The sequence below is a fragment of the Balaenoptera musculus genome, chromosome 2 (genome assembly GCF_009873245.2).
Source record: "Balaenoptera musculus isolate JJ_BM4_2016_0621 chromosome 2, mBalMus1.pri.v3, whole genome shotgun sequence".
Taxonomy (NCBI): Eukaryota; Metazoa; Chordata; class Mammalia; order Artiodactyla; family Balaenopteridae; genus Balaenoptera; species Balaenoptera musculus.
Window position 1 is genome coordinate 148,170,776 of NC_045786.1, and position 20,165 is coordinate 148,190,940.

Below are 20,165 nucleotides of genomic sequence, written 5' to 3' on the forward strand. Positions count from 1 at the left end.
AGAACCCAGTACAAAACCCGGCCTGGGACGGGAACCGGCTTGGGGCTTTTCCGTTTCCCAAAACGGCTTCCGCTTCCGGGCTATCCTTTGCCGGAAGCGCTATACGGCTGACGCAAAAGTGTCGCGCTGCTGGTGATTCCGGAAGAAACAGCAGTGCGGCGTGAACATGGTGAGAGACGAGGGTCCGAGAAGGGGCATTGTCAGACCACGTTTGGGACAGAGATTGAGGGAGTAGCCATTGGCCAAATTTCCACAACATTCCCCTTGCTTATTTTCATTCTGATCTTAGCTTTTATTTTTTATTTTTTATTTTTTTTAAATAATTATTTATTTATTTATTTATTTTTGGCTGTGTTGGGTCTTCGTTTCTGTGCGAGGGCTTTCTCTAGTTGAGGCAAGCGGGGGCCACTCTTCATCGCGGTGCGCGGGCCTCTCACTATCACGGCCTCTCTTGTTGTGGAGCACAGGCTCCAGACGCGCAGGCTCAGTAGTTGTGGCTCACGGGCCCAGTTGCTCCGCGGCATGTGGAATCTTCCCAGACCAGGGCTCGAACCCGTGCCCCCTGCATTGGCAGGCGGATTCTTAACCACTGCGCCACCAGGGAAGCCCCTGATCTTAGCTTTTAAACTGCTTGGAGTGGTGCCTGTTATGCTCTAGCGAGTGGGGAGAGCGCTGGGTTGAGGCAGCTAGAATAAGAAGAGTTGGGTATTTGAGGGAAGAGGGGTGTGGACAAAAGAAAAGGAACTTAAGAAGATGCAATGTCTTTCCAACTCTTTTAACTGTAAAATTTTTGTTTTAAGGGGAAACAAAAGAAAACACGGAAGTATGCGACCATGAAGCGAATGCTTAGTCTCAGAGATCAGAGGCTGTGAGTGTCTGGAATCAACTGGGTTCATAGACTGCCCGGAGATGTAGAAGTCACGAGGGGATAAGTAGTAAAAGTTTTTGTTGTTGTTTTGTGTTTAGTTTTGATATTATTGTGTCTTGGATTTATATAGTATAGGGTAATAAAGTATAACAGTCACTTAGCTGATGAGCAAGTACACTGGTGAATGGGATATGAATTCAACATCTAAGTGTTCAATTTGTACCACCGTTTTTATATACTGTATCTGCCATATCACATTTAAGCCTCCTAACAGTTCTGTGAGGTAAGTAGGATTATCTCTATGTTCTTGCCATTACACTGCTACATTCCCCAGGAAAAAAGGTTTGTTATAATTTTTGAAAGGCGGTGAGGTCAGAGACCGTGGCTGTACCAGCACCTGACAACTCAAGTATTTTTGAAAGAAAAAATGGGAAAATAGATAGATGTCTCCACTTTATAAATCTTATAAGAAAATTTATGACTGTGGAAGAAGAGAGTAGAATGATATTCCCTATTATAAGGAGGAACTAAACAGCTTGCCTGCTTCAGTGAACAATGGACTGAGTTATTAAATAAGGACTAGACTTCATTGTGTTTCAGAGCCTCAGAACCAAGGAGTGAGTGGTCGTTAGAGCCTTCATTTGTTATTAAATTGTATTCTTGGCCTTTAGTATGTATTTATTATGTAATTTTAAGGAAATTTACCCCACTAATAATATTCTGTTTCTAGTTAAAGTTAAATTTTGTATATATATTGTCACATTTTAGCGCTTTTTAAGAGACATGTAGGGGAACCCTTTTCCTCCTGCTGTTGAAGCATCTCAGTCTTTAGAAGATAAATGTCAGCCTATTTACCCACTGCTTGGAAGTGGATTTTGATCCTTGATAGGAGAGCTTCTGACTAAGAAAGAAATAATAATCTAACCAACATTTATTTATCCATTAACAATTTTTATGGATCATTAGCTAATAGTTTTAAATTTTAATTATGTTTTACTGATTAATTGTGTTAATTCCAGGCTACTTCCCACACAGTTATTCGTGCTCAGAAAGCGTATGCTGATATTAATGTAATGAAGTCACAAAGTAGAATTTCCTTTGTAGACAAAAAAAAAAAAAGAAGAATAAACTTTTAATTTTCATGAGGTTATAACTGCTATGGTTTTTTCTTCTCCCCTACATTGAATTTACTTTTTTTCCTAGTAAGGAAAAGGATAGATTAAAACCGAAGAAGAAAGAAAAGAAAGATCCCAGTGCACTCAAGGAAAGAGAAGTGTGAGTAATCAAAAATTTCAAGTTTTCCTTTAAAACTAGAAGAAAGATTCTAAAACTGTAGACCTCATAGAAATTCAGGCTTTCCCTGAACTGATTTGCTCAGTCATTTGTCGGTCTGGCACAACTGTACAAATGAAGCTATGCAAATGAAAGTGTTATTGATGAGTATATACCACTTCTAATGGTTTGAAGGTTTTTGGACTTCATGGAGCAGTAAAATTTTCCCTAAAATACTGGGGATTAAATCTAGGATCATTTTTTTTTTCTTTGCCAAGAATCTTTCAAAAGAAATAATTGCCATTGTTTTAACATACCAGCATTTCATAAAAGAGAATGTGTCACCAAAAAGTAGTAAGGGCATATTTTCAGGATAAAGTTCATTCCTTTTAAATAAATACACTTAACGTTATGAAACCTCATCACATTTTTCTTATTTTTCTTATTTGCTCTAGATTGGTGATGGATATATCATCACAGGATTTATTAGGATTTATTTCCAATGAAAGGAAAAAGGAACAAACTGTTCCAAGCAGAGACTTCTTTTTTTTGTTAATACCAAATATCAGTGTAGACATTACTTTGTGTTTTGTTTCTTTTTCCTTCAGCCCTCAACACCCTTCCTGCTTATTCTTCCAATATAACACACAGCTGGGCCCACCTTACCACATCCTGGTCGATACCAACTTTATCAACTTTTCCATTAAAGCCAAACTGGATTTGGTGCAGTCAATGATGGACTGTCTGTATGCCAAGTGTGAGTATCAGACCTTTCCATTTCTGTGACATTTGTACAGAATAATCATACTTATCCAAATACATGAAAAGAGGGGAATGGGGTTCTAGTTTAACTGAATTGCTGGCTATTTAATTTGCTTACCATGGCAATGACCATTTTCAGTGAATTGAAATATAATGCAGGGACTTCCCTGGTGGTCCAGTGGTTAAGACTCTGCGCCCTCCCAATGCAGGGGGCCTAGGTTCGAACCCTGGTCAGGAAACTAGTTCCTGCACGCTGCAACTAAGAGCCTGCGTGCCGCAACTAAAGAGTCTACATGCCGCAACTAAAAGATACCACATGCCTCAACTAAAGATCCCACAGGCCACAACGAAGACCCCATGTGCTGTAACTAAGACCCAATGCAGCCAAATAAATAAATAAATAAATATCTTTTTTTAAAAAAAGGACTGAAAAGAAATATGCCAAAAAATGTTAAAAAAAAAAAAGACATTTATAAAAAACAGAAATATAATGCAAACTTGACTGGGAATAATTAAACTTTCACAATTCACAAAACACTTAGCATGCTTTGACCATCATTATAGATATCAATTTACAAAAAAAATAGGTGGGGAATTTTCTGTTTTAGGATTTTGGATTTTAAAATTCTGGATAAATGAAAATTTATTTCACTTCTCACTACTTATTTATTTATTTATTTATTTATTTACATTAAGTAGGAAACATCCTCCATTCCACTCCAGTGTGGAAAAGCTAAATAAGACATTTTGCCATTTACAATCACAGACCATGATGATGGTCAACTATTCTTAAGTTTATTCAGTGTGATGTTTATTTGTACCACAAAGGATCTGAGGTAGTTTATTTGCACGTAGGTATGCAATTTACCATTAATAGATTTCCCTTGTGTGTCTGGGTGTCTCCTCCTTCAGATGATCTTCTCTTCCTACCATGAGGAGGAAAAAAAAATTTAGGCCAAGTACAAGGAAATAACTTCCTAATAGTGAGACCTGTTGCGTTTGTGGTGGCTTTATATTCATATATTTTCCAGTCATCTAGTTAAAGGTACAAATGAAAAGGAGACTTTAACTTGGCTGTAAAGAATAAATGATTGGAATCAAAGGAAAAAATGTGCACCTCCATCTTTAATATTTAAAAGATACTATGTAATGAACATTTACAGAATGACAGTAATGTGAATGTTGTTTATTGGTTTATTAAAATTAGCAAGATGGGGGGGACTTCCCTGGTGGCGCAGTGGCTGAGAATCCACCTGCCAATGCAGGGGACATGGGTTTGAACCCTTGTCCGGAAGGATCCCACATGCCACAGAGCAACTAAGCCCATGCGCCACAAGTACTGAGCCTGCGCTCTACAGCCCGCAAGCCACAACTACTGAGCCGGTGTGCCACAGATACTGAAGCCTATGCGCCTAGAGCCAGCGCTCCACAGCAAGAGAAGCCACCACAATGAGAAACCCGTGCACCGCAACAGAGAGTAGCCCCTGCTTGCCACGACTAGAGAAAGCCCGTGCGCAGCAACAAAGACCCAATGCAGCCATAAATAAATGAATATTTAAATATTTTAAAAATTTAAAACATAAAATTGGGAAGATGGGATAAGGGATGTGTGATGAGTAAGAGACGTAAATTCTTTAAATGCCTAGAATTAATAAATATAAAAAGTAACTGCACACTATAAAACTCTTAGAGGAAAACATAGGCAAAACACACTACGACATAAATCACAGCAAGATCCTTTTTGACCCACCTCCTAGAGAAATGGAAATAAAAACAAAAATAAACAAATGGGACCTAATGAAACTTAAAAGCTTTTGCACAGCAAAGGAAAGCATAAACAAGACGAAAAGACAACCCTCAGAATGGGAGAAAATATTTGCAAATGAAGCAACGACAAAGGATTAATCTCCAAAATATACAAGCAGCTCGTGCAGCTCAATATCAAAAAAACAAACAACCCAATCCAAAAATGGGCAGAAGACCTAAATAGACATTTCTCCAAAGAAGATATACAGATTGCCAACAAACACATGAAAGGACGCTCAACATCACTAATCACTAGAGAAACGCAAATCAAAACTGCAATGAGCTATCACCTCACACCAGTCAGAATGGCCATCATCAAAAAATCTAGAAACAATAAATGCTGGAGAGGGTGTGGAGAAAAGGGAACCCTCTTGCACTGTTGGTGGGAATGTAAATGGATACAGCCACTATGGAGAACAGTATGGAGGTTCCTTATAAAACTAAAAATAGAACTACCATATGACCTAGCAATCCCACTACTGTGCATGTACCCTGAGAAAACCATAATTCAAAAAGAGTCATGTACCACAGTGTTCATTGCAGCTCTATTTAAAATAGCCAGGACATGGAAGCAACCTAAGTGTCCATCAATAGATGAATGGATAAAGAAGATGTGGCACATATATACAATGGAATATTACTCAGCCATAAAAAGAAACGAAATTGAGTTATTTGTAGTGAGGTGGATGGACCTAGAGTCTGTCATACAGAGTGAAATAAGAAAGAGAAAAACAAATACCATAGGCTAACACATATATATGGAATCTAAAAAAAATAAAATGGTCTGAAGAACCTAGGGGCAGGACAGGAATAAAGACGCAGATGTAGAGAATGGACTTGAGGACACGGGGAGGGGGAAGGGTAAGCTGGGATGAAGTGAGAGAGTGGCATGGACATATGTACACTGCCAAATGTAAAATAGATAGCTAGTGGGAAGCAGCCGTATAGCACAGGGAAATCAGCTCGGTGCTTTGTGTCCACCTAGAGGGGTGGGATAAGGAGGGTGGGAGGGAGACGCAAGAGGGAGGATATATGGGGATATGTGTATATGTATAGCTGATTCACTTTGTTATAAATCAGAAACTAGCACACCATTGTAGAGCAATTATACTTCAAAAAAAGATGCTGAACTAGTTACACATATAAGTTTTAAGGTTTTTTTAGAACTTTTGTTGGGGTGTGGTTGATTTATAGTGTTGTGTTGGTTTCAGGTATACAGCAGAGTGAATCAGTTATACATGTACATATATCCACTCTTATTTAGATTCTTTTCCCATATAGGCCATTATGGAGTATTGAGTTCCCTGTGCTACACAGTAGGTCCTTATTAGTTATCTATTTTATGTACAGTAGAGTGTCTTTGTCAATCCCAATCTCCCAATTTATCCCTCCCCCCAAGTTTTAAGTTTAAATAAAATATTTAAGGCATCTATGTATCTTATTTAAATGATTCACACTTTGACTTCTTGAATTACTGGACACAGAGTTACACACTGATGAGGGACAAAGTCGGTTTAACTATAAAGTACTGAGCAGACACACAAACCAAACAAGAAGCCATGCTCAGAAAAATAATTTTTAGGCCTCCAAAGATAAAATAACAATCTGACTTTATTGTTCTAGGGTAATGTACTGTGTCAGGTGACTCCAGTTGTTTCAATGGCACTGTGCCATGCCACCCAGATCATATCAGTCAGGTGGGATTAAGTGGGAACAGAAACTGATCCAATCAAGCTGCCAGTAAATTGACTGAAATTTGAAGGCTGTAATGTAGCAGTGATTTTGGAACGGGAACAATGTGAGGAACTAAACATAACAAGACTTGGTCACTCCTGCTATGTCTTTGCAGTAGAGCATTCTAGTTTTATGACAGTATGTAAAATCCTATTACATCAAAATTCTAGAACACATGGAGCTTCTGTAGAAGCATGATGTGTTATCTGCCAACAAGATATTAAACCAAATTCGTCTGGTGTTTTCCGTAAATAATTCCCTACTATTGTCTGGCATCTTGTAAGTATTGGCTACGTTTTTCAAAATAGAATTCTAGGAATGACCTATCCTATTTTCTGTGATTTCACTGAAGAAAGAACATATTGTTTTATTTGTATATTTCATCTCAGTAATGTTTTACTATTATAATTCCATGTTAATATGTTATTCTTGGTACCATGAAGTCATAGTATTTTCCAAACTAAGTGATTTGTTATTTCTTTGAAAGTTAGTGGTATATTTCTTTCATAATCTTCATTGTCACCATTAACAATAAATATGAAGTGGCTCTACTACACAGAGTTTAAAGAAGGATGCTAGAATATATGGTGTGCTGTTTCTGTCATCCAGGATTTGACCATATAGATGGAGAGAGGAGATGTCAATAGATGAAAAAAAGATAATCATAATGCCAGCTGTTTTGAACTATGAATTACTATGTTCTGGTGTTGTGTTAAGTGCTTTTCATAATTATCATAATCCTCACAATAACCTAATATGATGAGTAGTATGTCCCCATTTTACAAATGAGAAAACTAAACAGAAACTTGAAGATTCATCTCTTCATTTGATAATGATCACTTCTTGAGTATCAGATATTATATTATATAATATAGGAATTCAAGAGAGGGTGAGTGCTACTTGATCTGAGCTTCATAGCTTGGTTGGATTTTAGTGAATAGAGAGAAGGAGGGAGAGCATTCCAAGCAAAGGAAAGGACAGTCCCAAAGGTTGAAAACAGGAGAGCAAATTTGGTGAGAATAGTTGGGCTTAAGTGAGTATAAGTAGGAGAGTGAAGGTGAAACTCAATTCTATCCTCAAACATTTCTTAAAGATTGGCAAAAGTGGTTTGGAGACAAATTGTTGAGTGCTTTAAGTAAAAAGCTAAGGAGTTTAGACTTTGTTTTACAGAAAGTGGTGAGTCAAAAATGATTTAACATGTGTTTAAATTATGTAAATTATAATAGTAATATGTACATTAAAACTAAACAATACAGGGACTTCCCTGGTGGCACAGTGGTTAAGACCCCATGCTCACAATGCAGGGGCCTGGGTTTGATCCCTGGTCAGGGAACTAGATCCCACATGCGTGCTGCAACTAAGAGTTTGCATGCTACAACTAAGGATCCCACGTGCCGCAACTAAGGAGCCTGCCTGCAGCAACTAAGAAGCCCACATGACACAACTAAGGAGCCAGCGAGCTGCAACTAAGGAGCCCGCCTGTTGCAGCTAAGACAGTGCAACTAGATAAATAAATAAATAAATACATACATACATACATACATACATACATATTTAAAAAACAGAAAAACAAAAAATTAAGCAATACAGAACGTAAAAAGAATAGGCAAAAGTTCTCCCCCCATCAGGCCGTAATTTTACTTCCCAGAAATAATCACTGTTAATAGTTTGGGTATTACCTTCCAACCTTTTACAATTAATAAAAATGTAGATTTACTTTTAAACATAATTGGAATTATACTATGCATGCTTTTTGGCCACCTGTTTTTTTTTCACTGAGTAATGTATCATGAACACCTTTGCATGTTAATACATGCTACGAAGACCTTTGTACAGCTTCAAGCATTTCAAAACTTGGATGCACTAAGATGAAAAAAATCTAAAAAATATACATTAACATAACCAATGTTGCAATAAATATCTTTGATTATCTTCCTAAAAAAAAAAGTAACTGCATAAGTTTATTATTAATCAAGTTATAAAGGTAACCACCAAGTGAGAAAAACAGCCAATGAATTAAAATAGTCATCTCTAAGGATCAGAATTGGTGGGGTGGGAAAAGATCAGGGGATGGTTATTTTTTCATATAGTCCTTTTCGTATTTTTTTTAAGCTATGTACATGTAATACTTTAATTTTTTAAAAAGTCTCCTAGAAATAATAAAGAGTAGTCTGTAGTTGGAGCACTACCATGCCTGTAAAAGTGGACTAGGGTGGCCTGTATGAGGGAAGACACTAATCTTGGTAGACTTCTTGTATTCCCATGGCGTTCCTGCTTCTCCAGGAATGCTGTGACCTATTTATAAATGAAATAGATGGAGGATTCAAGCATGGCCCCTTGGAGGTGAATTGCTTCCCTGACGCTATAGCTCTGCCACTATTATCTAAATGGTTATTGTTTAGGGGAATTCCGTGGCAGTCCAATGGTTAGGACTCGGCACTTTCACTCTACTGCTGAGGGCACGGGTTCAGTCCCTGGTCAGGGAACCAAGATCCCACAAGCGCGTAGTGTGGCCAGAAAAAAAAAGAAAAAAAGATGATTGTTTAGGATAGCTTTAGTCCTGTAGTTAGGTTTTTCTGCAGATATGGATACCATAGAGTATAGCTATAATGCATACAGCTGAATGTTCTCATGGTGCCTTTTCCAAAAACAAGCTGATTAAGGAAATTACCACTTTCTGTGTAACATAATACCTCAAAGCAAAGTCTGAAGAAACATTCTACTACAGTACAAATTCAGTTACCTAGGAGATTCCTTAACTGTTTTAAGCTCTGCTTATTTAATCGTTCTTCACTTGCCTTTATTCATAAAAGAAGGCCTTTATCTTCCTCTTGCCTTGGAGATGCCCCTTTGACCTTTTCATAGCTCCTGATCCCTTGCATTTGATATTCCAACAAAGGAGGATGGTTAGCTACCCATGAGCTTTCTTTTCTGCCCATGAGTCCTCTTTGTAGTGATCTTCCTGTGTTCTTTGTAGTGATCTTCCTGAGCCCGCTTCCCTGCTCCCAATGCAGGCCCTTGCTTCAGTGCTACATGGCTCTGAAATTGATCCTTTTAAGGCGTGTATTGCCCTCTGATTCCATGACTGTCTGCTCTTCCTGACTTCTTCTTTCCTCCATTTTACAACTGCTTTTTCTTCTGGGCACTGTATTTTAGTTTAAGATTTCTTAACTTTGTTTGCTTTCAAGAGTGTTAATGTATTTGTAAAAAGAAAATCTAGCATAAAGAAAATGAAAGTTCCCTATAATGCCTTTCCTCAGAAAGGGGCAGCTTTTAAAAATTCATATACAGTTTCTGTGGGGTAAAGATATATGAGTCAGGGAATTCCCTGGTGGTCCAATGGTTAGGACTTTGCGCTATCACTGCCGAGGGCCCAGGTTCAATCCCTGGTCGGGGAACTAAAATCCCACAAAAAAATAAATAAATAAAATATATGATTCAGTGGCTTTTAGTGTATTCATAGTCAATTTTAGAACATTTTCATTACGTGAAAAGAAACTGAGCTCCTTAGCCATCATCCCCCAACCCTTCCTATTCCCCCCAACCCCCCGCCCCACCGTGCCCCACATAGGCAACCATTAATTTGCTTTCTCTATATCTAGATTTACCTATTTTGGACATTTCGTTAAAATGGGGTCACATATTTTTGGTCCTCTTTCATTTTAGTGTAATGTTCTCAAGGGTCATTCATGTTAAAGCATGTATCAGTATATCGTTTCTTTTTGCTACCAAATAATATTCCATTGTATGGCATTGTATGGATAGATCACATCTTAGTTATCTATTTCTCCTTGCTTTTTACGTTGAACAAATACATCTTGAACATTTTTCTGTGCCAATATATATAGATGGGCCTTATTCTTTTTTTAAGTTATAGTATTCTTTATTTTTTTTGTTGAAGTATAGTTGATTTACAGTGTCATGTTGATTTCTGCTGTACAGCAAAGTGACTCAGTTATACACATATATACATTATTTTTTATATTCTTTTCCATTATGGTTTATCCCGGGATATTGAATATAGTTCCCTGTGCTCTACAGGGAAGGACCTTGTTTATCCATTCCCTATGTAATAGTTTGCATCTACTAACCCCAAACTCCCAGTCCATTCCTCCCCCACCCCACTACAAGTATTCTATTGTTTAAATATGTCGGGTTTTTTTGTTTGTTTGTTTGTTTTAAATTTTTATTTATTTATTTATTTATTTATTTATGGCTGTGTTGGGTCTTTGTTTCTGTGCGAGGGCTTTCTCCAGTTGTTGCAAGCGGGGGCCACTCTTTATCGCGGTTGGCGGGCCTCTCACTATCGCGGCCTCTCTTGTTGCGGAGCACAGGCTCCAGACGCGCAGACTCAGTAATTGTGGCTCACGGGCCCAGCCGCTCCGCGGCATGTGGGATCTTCCCAGACCAGGGCTCGAACCCGTGTCCCCTGCATTAGCAGGCAGATTCTCAACCACTGCGCCACCAGGGAAGCCCTAAATATGTCGTTTTTAAAGACTAGACATTTGGATTATTTCCAGTTTTTACCCTATTATAAACAAAGCTGTAGTGAATATCTTTGTGAATGTGTCTCTCAAATATTTCTTTTGAATACATTTTCTAGAAGCCGTATTGCAATATCAAGGGAGCACATATTTTTTAATTTTAATAGGTATTGCAGAATTGCCCTCAAATAGTTATACAAATTTATACACCTACTTACAATGTGAGGATACCTATTTCTTCAAATATTGGGTGTTTTCATCTGTTTAATTTTTGCCATCCTAATAGGTAGAAAGTGTAATCTTGTCTCAATTTATATCTCTTTAACTAGGAGTGAAATTGAGCATTTTTCTGTTGATTGACCATTTGTATGTCTTCTTCTATGAACTAAAATGTAGCCTGGTGGTTAAGAACCCACTCTGAATCCTAACAGTCTCAGTTCAAACCTTGGCTTCACCTTTTGCTGTCTAGTTACTTCATTGTACTTCAGGTTCCTCATCTATAAAATGGGAATAATAGTAACAATGCTACCTGATAGGAATTGTTCTTAAGATTAAATGAGATAATCCTTGTGCTTAGCACAGTGTCTGGCAAATAACACATAATTCCAAGCTATTATTTTTTTTATCATCTTTATTGGAATGTAATTGCTTTAAAATGTTGTGATAGTTTCTGCTGTATAACAAGGTGAATCAGCTATACATATACATACATCCCCATATCTCCTCCCTCTTACATCTCCCTCCCACCCTCCTTATCCCACCCCTCTAGGTGGTCACAAAGCACCGAGCTGATCTCCCTGTGCTATGCGGCTGCTTCCCACTAGCTATCTGTTTTACATTTGGTAGTGTATGGATGTCCATGCTACTCTCCCACTTCGTCCCAGCTTACCCTTCCCCCTCCCCGTGTCCTCAAGTCTGTTCTCTACATCTGCGTCTTTATTCCTGTCCTGCCCCAGGTTCATCAGAACCATTTTATTTTATTTTTTTTAGATTCCATATATATGAGTTAGCATACGGTATTTGTTTTCCTCTTTCTGACTTACTTCACTCTGTATGACAGACTCTAGGTCCATCCACCTCACTACGAATAACTCAATTTCATTTCTTCTTATGGCTGAGTAATATTCCATTGTATATATGTGCCACATCTTCTTTATCCATTCATCTGTTGATGGATACTTAGGTTGCTTCCATGTCCTGGCTATTGTAAATAGTGCTTCAATGAACACTGTGGTACATGACTCTTTTTGAATTATAGTTTTTTCAGGGTATATGCCCAGTAGTGGGATTGCTGGGTCATATGGTAGTTCTATTTTTAGTTTTTTAAGGAAACTCCACACTTTTCTCCATAGTGGCTGTATCAATTTACGTTCCCACCAACAGTGCAAGAGGGTTCCCTTTTCTCCACACCCTCTCCAGCATTTATTGTTTCTAGATTTTTTGATGACGGCCATTCTGACTGGTGTGAGGTGATACCGCATTATAGTTTTGATTTGCATTTCTCTAGTGATTAGTGATGTTGAGCATCCTTTCACGTGTTTGTTGGCAATCTATATCTTCTTTGGAGAAATGTCTATTTAGGTCTTCTGCCCATTTTTGGATTGGGTTGTTTGTTTTTTTGATATTGAGCTGCATGAGCTGCTTGTATATTTTGGAGATTAATCCTTTGTCAGTTGTTTCATTTGCAAATATTTTCTCCCATTCTGAGGGTTGTCTTTTCATCTTGTTTATGCTTTCCTTTGCTGTGCAAAAGCTTTTAAGTTTCTTTAGGTCCCATTTGTTTATTTTTGCTTTTATTTCCATTTCTCTAGGAGGTGGGTCAAAAAGGATCTTGCTGTGATTTATGTCAAAGTGTGCTTCCTATGTTTTCCTCTAAGAGTTTTATAGTGTCTGATCTTACATTTAGGTCTTTAATCCATCTGGAGTTTATTTTTGTGTATGGTGTTAGGGAGTGTTCTAATTTCATTCTTTTACATGTAGCTGTCCAGTTTTCCCAGCACCACTTATTGAAGAGGCTGTCTTTTCTCCACTGTATATTCTTGCCTCTTTTATCAAAGATAAGATGACCATATGTGCGTGGGTTTATCTCTGGGCTCTCTATCCTGTTCCATTGATCTATATTTCTGTTTTTGTGCCGGTACCGTACTGTCTTGATTACTGTAGCTTTGTAGTATAGCCTGAAGTCAGGGAGCCTGATTCCTCCAACTCCATTTTTCTTTCTCAAGATTGCTTTGGCTATTCAGGGTCTTTTGTGTTTCCATACAAACTGTGAAATTTTTTGTTCTATTTCTGTGAAAAATGCCATTGGTAGTTTGATAGGGATTGCATTGAATCTGTAGATTACTTTGGGTAGTAGCGTCATTTTCACAATGTTGATTCTTCCAATCCAAGAACATGGTGTATCTCTCCATCTGTTTGTGTTGTCTTTAATTTCTTTCATCAGTGTCTTATAGTTTTCTGCATACAGGTCTTTTGTCTCCTTAGGTTTATTCCTAGGTATTTTATTCTTTTTGTTGCAATGGTAAATGGGAGTGTTTCCCTTAATTTCTGTTTCAGATTTTTCATCATTAGTGTATAGGAATGCAAGAGATTTCTGTGCATTAATTTTGTATCCTGCTACTTCACCAAATTCATCGATTAGCTCTAGTAGTTTTCTGGTAGCATCTTTAGGATTCTCTATGTATAGTGTCATGTCATCTGTAAACAATGACAGTTTTACTTCTTCTTTTACAATTTGGATTCCTTTTATTTCTTTTTCTTCTCCGATTGCTGTGGCTAAAACTTCCAAAACTATGTTGAATAATAGTGGTGAGAGTGGGCAACCTTGTCTTGTTCCTGATCTTAGAGGAAATGGTTTCAGTTTTCACCATTGAGAACGATGTTGGCTGTGGGTTTGTCATGATATGGCCTTTATTATGTTGAGGTAGGTTCTCTCTATGCCTACTTCCTGGAGAGTTTTTATCATAAATGGGTGTTGAATTTTTTGAAAGCTTTTTCTGCCTCTAATGAGCTTATCATATGGTTTTTATTCTTCAGTTTGTTAATATGATATATCACATTGATTGATTTACATATATTGAAGAGTCCTTGCATTCCTGGGATAAACCCCACTTGATCATAGTGTATGATCCTTTTAATGTGCTGTTGGAATCTGTTTGCTAGTATCTTGTTGAGGATTTTTGCATCTATGTTCATCAGTGATACTTGCCTGTAGTTTTCTTTTTTTGTGACATCTTTGTCTGGTTTTGGTGTCAGGGTGATGGTGGCCTCGTAGAATGAGTTTGGGAGTGTTCCTCCATCTGCTATATTTTGGAAGAGTTTGAGAAGGATATGTGTTAGCTCTTTTGTAAATGTTTGATAGAATTCGCCTGTGAAGCCATCTGGTCCTGGGCCTTTATTTGTTGGAAGATTTTTAATCACAGCTTCAATTTCAGTGCTTCCAAGCTATTATTATAAAGCTCTTTGTATATTAAGAAAATTTACCCTTTGACAAATGTGTAGAAATATTTTTCCCAGTTTATTTTTATTTTATTTTAGTATGACTTTTTGTTTGATAGTTGTCAAACAGAAGTTTTATATTTTTATGTGATCAAATTTATATTCTCTGGTTAATTTCATGGTTTCTTTTGGTTCACATTTAAATATTTTGATTCACATTTCAATTTTTTTCCATCTAGAATTTATTTTAATATGTAAACAATGACAGGAATCTAGCTCAATTTTTTTCCCCAGTTATGTTTATGACAGATACTTTATGGAATCTGTGATGTGAGGTTGGACCAGTTCCCTAGTTTCTTTATAGATAGGGATTTTATTCTTCTCTAGTTCTTATTGTTCACTGTACTGTGCTTATTTTGCTGTCATTTCAAAGATTCTTAACAGGGGAATTCCCTGGTGGTCCAATGGTTAGGACTCTGCGCTTCCACTGTTGGGGGCCTCGATTTGATCCCTGGTCAGGGAACTAAGATCCCTCAAACTGTGTGGCACGGCAGACAGTAAATACATATACATACATACATACATACATACATACATATGTACGTACTCTCGACAGGATATAATTCAGAGAGAGTTAAATCAGTTCCTTTACAAGTTCTGTTACTAATTTTTTTTTCCTAACAGGTATCCCTTGTATAACTGACTGCGTAATGGCTGAAATTGAGAAATTGGGGCAGAAGTATCGAGTGGCTCTAAGGTAGGAAGGACCTGGTCCAGATTTGTTCTAGATTGGTGTAATGAAGATTGTTTTGACCCTCCTTCAACTGTTTGCTATCCAAAGATTTCTTGTCTGGTTAGTTTAAATAAAAATCATACAGAACTAGTTAACTATTTATAATTAAGAAAGCAAACATTGGAAGGTTAGAGGTTTTCAAGCTGAAGCTTCTTGAACTAAGTTACTTAGTCATATTGGTCTCATGGGCCTCCATTTAAGTTCCTCTAGATTTTCAATTAGAAAGTGTTTTTCTGTTAGTTTGTTATCTAGTTATCTTTTTCAGAATCTCACACGTAAAGCACTTTGAGTTTACCTAAAGAAGTTTTGAGTTTATTCTAGAAAGTGCCCTTGAGTTTACAGCAGTGGTTCCCAAAGTGTGGTTCATGGAACCCTCCCCCACCCCAGGAGTCCTAGAGACCATTGCAGGGAGTTTGCAAAACTGTTTTCATAATAATACCAAGATGTTGTCTTTGTCACTGTGCTGACATTTGCACTGAATGCAAAAAATGCCAGTCAGTGCCTTAGTACAAATCAAGGCAGTGGGCCCAACTAATGCTAGTAGGTTTTGTATTCTTCACTACCACGCACTGGCAGTTGAAAAAAAATTCCAGTCACTTAAGAATATGCTTAATAGAGCAATAAAATTCATTAACTTTGTTAAATCTCAACCCTGCAGTACACATCAGTATTCTGTGTGGTGACATGTGAAGTACACATAAAGCATTTCTACTGATGGATGCTCAGTAACCTTTCTGTGGTAATCATTTCATGATGTATGTAAGTTAAATCATTATGCTGTATACCTTAAACTTACACAGTACTGTATGTCAATTGTATCTCAATAAAACTGGAAGAAGAAGAAAAACATACCAAAGGATGAACGTTGTCTCTATGAAAAGCATTTGTGTGCTTGAGTTGTGAGCTGAACCAGCTTCTTTTTCATGAAATATCATTTTTATGTGAAGAACAACTGGCAAACACTGATTTTTCAGACTTTGGTATTTAGCAGGTATTTTCTCAAAGATTAATGCAATGAACCTGTCACTTCAAGGAAAACAACTTACTCTGTTAGTTACCAATGATAAAAATTGAGCTTTCAAGTGAAAAACCAGAGTTTTGGAAAATCATAAGCTTATCACATTCCCAGTACTAAAGACCTTTCTGTTGAGACCAGTGAAGACATTAATGAATATGATTTCTTTTTATGTTACATATGTGTGTGTGTATGTGTGTGTGTGTGTATATACACACACATATATATATGGTCTGCTTTGTTTATTTAACAATTTATTATATGTCCTTCCACATTGGTACATACAACTCTACCTCATTTTTTTAAAATAGGATAGGGGTACCAAAATGTATTTAACTTTTACCTTGCTGATGGATAATCAGATTATCTCCAGTTTTCCACTCTTATAAACTGTGTAGTAGTGACATCCTTGTGCCTATATTCTTGTACATGTGTGTAAGATAACTTTCTAAAAGTAAAATGGTTAGGTTAAAATTGATTTGGTTTTGAATCCTGACTTTTCCCAGCTGTGTAGCTTTGAACAAATTAATCAAGCTCTCTGAATCTGCTTCTTTATCTGTAAAATGGAAATATAATAATTCAGTTTTGTGACATGTACATGATGTAAGGCACAGCAGCTGTCGGTCAGTAAGCTTTAATTCCCTTCTCTCTAAATTGTCTTTCAATTAGAAGATAAGCTTCAGGAGGAGAGGGGTGTCTTAAAATCTCAAGACAGATCACATTACTCTTATTTCACTGATTGAGAGTCATAAAGTTATTCAATTGCTTGACTGTTTTCATTAATCCACTTTTATAACCATATAGGATTGCCAAGGATCCAAGATTTGAACGATTACCATGCACACACAAAGGAACCTATGCAGATGACTGCTTAGTGCAAAGAGTAACTCAGGTATCATCATTTTTTAATACGTACTTTGTGCTATTAAAAAAAAAAGATAAACTGTTATTTCCTGAATGTTCATGTAAAGTATCTAGGAATATAAATGATAAAAAATATTATATAGAATCCCTTCATGGGAAGTGTAGGTGTCCTAATTTACTTGAGAAAATGGATTGGAAGTATATACTATAACCATAATGGAAAGATCACTGGCTTAGGGAGGATTTCAAATCTTAGCACTTGCATTTATTGGGTGTGTAATTTGGAGCATTTACTGATTCTTTTATTCCACAGATCTTCTCTATAAGATGGTTTAAGTGAGTGAGTATAGACATAATAATATATCAGATTCCACCTCCCTGTGAATCTAAAGTAAGGTTCCATTTACTCCCTGTGTAGGAATTTTGTTACATCTAAGTCTCCCAGGATGCTGTTTCACACATACCCTAGAATAAGTAGGTTTTTGATTCTTGTGTTCTGGCTTCCTTGTCAAACACTACAAGAACTTCTGCTACTGATTGCCCTTAAAGAGCCTCTCTCTGCTGAGGAAAATCATCTTCATCTTCTGACCACACTGCCATCCCTTTAGCCACTTCATCCCATGGGTGGGGCTGGCATTTCCCTTAACTTCCCACAGCATGGCTGACACCAATCTGCAACTCTTTATAAAACTCAGTGAGAGATTTGGGTAGGATGGAAGTAAAGTACAATACAAATTAGTTCCAAACTGGTAGCTAAATGTTAGTGCTTTCAGAGCTGTTTGACTCAGACTTGTCCTGGAGATCCTCCTATTCTGGCTTTAGGGCCAAGGAGGCAGCCTACCTCCACTGCTAGGAGGCCTCAGAGTAGGTCAGCCCCAGAGATGCCACAGACGGCAAAAGTTGTGCCCTCGGATCTAAGGCACTTACTCTGCCTTTGTGTAGAGTCTCTAAGGGCGTTTTCCCAAAACCAAGGAATTGTCTGTCCCAGATATGAAAATCCTTTCCACTTATAAGACAAAAAACAATTTGCAGCTTTTAAATAGTTTTTCTATCTTCTCCCCCTCAAGATTCTTAGAGCTACATTCAGCCCAGGCAGCTTATAAATTTGAGCTCCTAGATCATAGTAGCTACTCAACAAATTGGTTTAGCCTTTCCTTTCCTATTTACTGTGAAAATGAATAGTTCTTCAGACTAGCCGGTGGTTGTATCCAGTATCACTGAATGAGCTCTATGTGAACACCCAGTGGGTCTCTTCCAGCACAAGTGTTACATTGTGGCCACAGTTGACCGGGACCTTAAGCGAAGAATCCGGAAGATCCCTGGAGTTCCCATCATGTACATTTCTAACCATAGGTGAGAACTTTCTCTTAGGGAAGTGATTAAAAGTATGTAATTGCTATCAATTAAAAATGAGGTCAAGTTATAGAAGGATTTGAAAGAGATTGATGTATCAAATGTTTACATAGTTCTATTTGAAGAAATGAGGCAAAGTAACAAGAGCAAAGGCAAAAGATAGAGCTAGGATTTAGGAATGAGGCAGACATTCACACTGTTACAGTAAGATCACTAGAAGAAATAGGGAGATGTGTGGCCTTAAATACAAAGCAGTAATTTAAATCAAGCTAATCTTTTTGGCTAGAAATATTTTTTTGAAACCTAGTGCATGTGATTAGCACCTCATCTGGGAAACTAAAAATTTATTTAAAAAACAAAAGCTGTGGACACCCAGTGCCAGCTGGGCCCCCAGCTGTTGGCAGGTCTGTGAGTGAGTCCAGGGAGGCCAACAACAAAACCGCCTAATCAGCCCTCACAATTGTACTAAATAATAAATGACCACTGTTTTAAGCTAAAACAAACAAACAAACAAAAGCTGCTTTTTATCCTTCTTGGATATTCCTATGTCAGTCCTCAGATATTATTGGCCAGCTTTTATCCTGGGACAAACACAACAGAATGGGAAGAATATGGGTGAGGGCCTTGGACTTACCTGGACTCAGTGCCTGGCTCCCCAACTTAACTTTCTCACTTTGAAGAATAAATATAATATAGTCAGCATTTTGCTGTAAATCATTCATTATGATAGGCCTTTAAAATTTAGTTCCCACTGACAAAAAGGATTCACAACAGGAGGTGAGAGTGATGTAATCAGTAAAGGATGGATTTTTAAGGTGGATTCCGGACCCACGTTTCTTACCAGTGTTAATTTTTTGTTCTGATCAGGTACAACATTGAGCGGATGCCAGATGATTATGGAGCCCCTCGGTTCTAATTCTTAAAAGACAAATTTCCTCTGCCTTCCTTCAACCAACTTTCTCTTTTGCCAGTTCATTAAACATGCTATAGCATGAATTATTATTCCACTCACCCATTTGCTCTGTAATGAGCTGAGTATGGTTAAATACACTCACTTTTTAATGTTGTTTTGAAAATTATATTTTGTGTCATTTTAAAATTTGTTGCATCTTTTTATAAATCAGATAATTGCTCACATAATTTGATGGTCATTTTATATTGATTTACTCAACAAATATTTATTAAGGTGATACTAGGTATTTAATAAGATATGGTCTTATCCTCAAGATACTCATTTATGATGGAAAAGAGAAACATGTAGATGAATAAATATGGTAAAATAATGATGCTAAGATAAAAGTATGAGAGAGTAGACATACAGATGGAAAGAATGATTTCTTTCTACTTGGTTGGGCTGGGGAGGGGAGAAAGACCAGAAGCAGTTATGTTTGAGTTATTCTTTAAAAAGAACTAGAAAGGGAAGGTGTCTGTACCCACATCTGAGACTCCAGAGGTAGGAGGTGGGAGGGAGGGGGCTTTATATGACATGCTAAAGGGTTTGGACTTAATCCTAAGGTCAGTGGGGAGTTATTAAAACTTTAATTAGGGTGGATAACATGATCAGATTAGACGTTTTACATGATCACAACATAGCTAAGAATGGACAAATAGATCATTGAAACAGACTAGAAAGTCCATAAATAGACCTATATATTTATGGCAATTTGGTATGTTATAAAGCTGGTATTTCAAATCTATATGAAAAGGAAATTACATTAAAAGCCAAATATTGTGGAGTCATTCCATTAGGGTTAGAATCCTTATTTCACCAGTTAA

General features: G+C 37.3%; 1 protein-coding gene and 1 non-coding gene across 3 annotated transcripts; both read left to right on the plus strand.

Moving 5' to 3' along the window:
• The first annotated feature begins 34 nt into the window (after positions 1–34).
• On the plus strand, positions 35–19,529 carry FCF1 (FCF1 rRNA-processing protein). 2 transcript variants are annotated; one of them, XM_036844745.1, is made up of 8 exons: positions 35–169; positions 801–868; positions 2,072–2,143; positions 2,749–2,897; positions 15,049–15,121; positions 16,977–17,064; positions 18,281–18,389; positions 19,257–19,529. In XM_036844745.1, exons 1-8 carry the CDS (start codon positions 167–169, stop codon positions 19,310–19,312), a joined length of 618 nt encoding a protein of 205 aa, XP_036700640.1. In that variant the 5' UTR covers positions 35–166; the 3' UTR covers positions 19,313–19,529. The 2 variants fall into 2 exon arrangements, with proteins under 2 accessions (XP_036700640.1, XP_036700641.1); XM_036844746.1 differs by having other exon boundaries at positions 18,295–18,389.
• Positions 9,768–9,840, plus strand: TRNAD-AUC. Its single transcript has one exon. It is a non-coding gene; the product is annotated as a tRNA-Asp (tRNA).
• Positions 19,530–20,165: the final 636 nt, after the last annotated feature.

Coding starts and splice junctions, on each gene's coding strand:
- FCF1 (XM_036844745.1), top strand. Junction 15,122..16,976: donor AAGTATCGAGTGGCTCTAAG/GTAGGAAGGACC, acceptor ATAACCATATAG/GATTGCCAAGGATCCAAGAT. Junction 17,065..18,280: donor TAGTGCAAAGAGTAACTCAG/GTATCATCATTT, acceptor GTGAACACCCAG/TGGGTCTCTTCCAGCACAAG.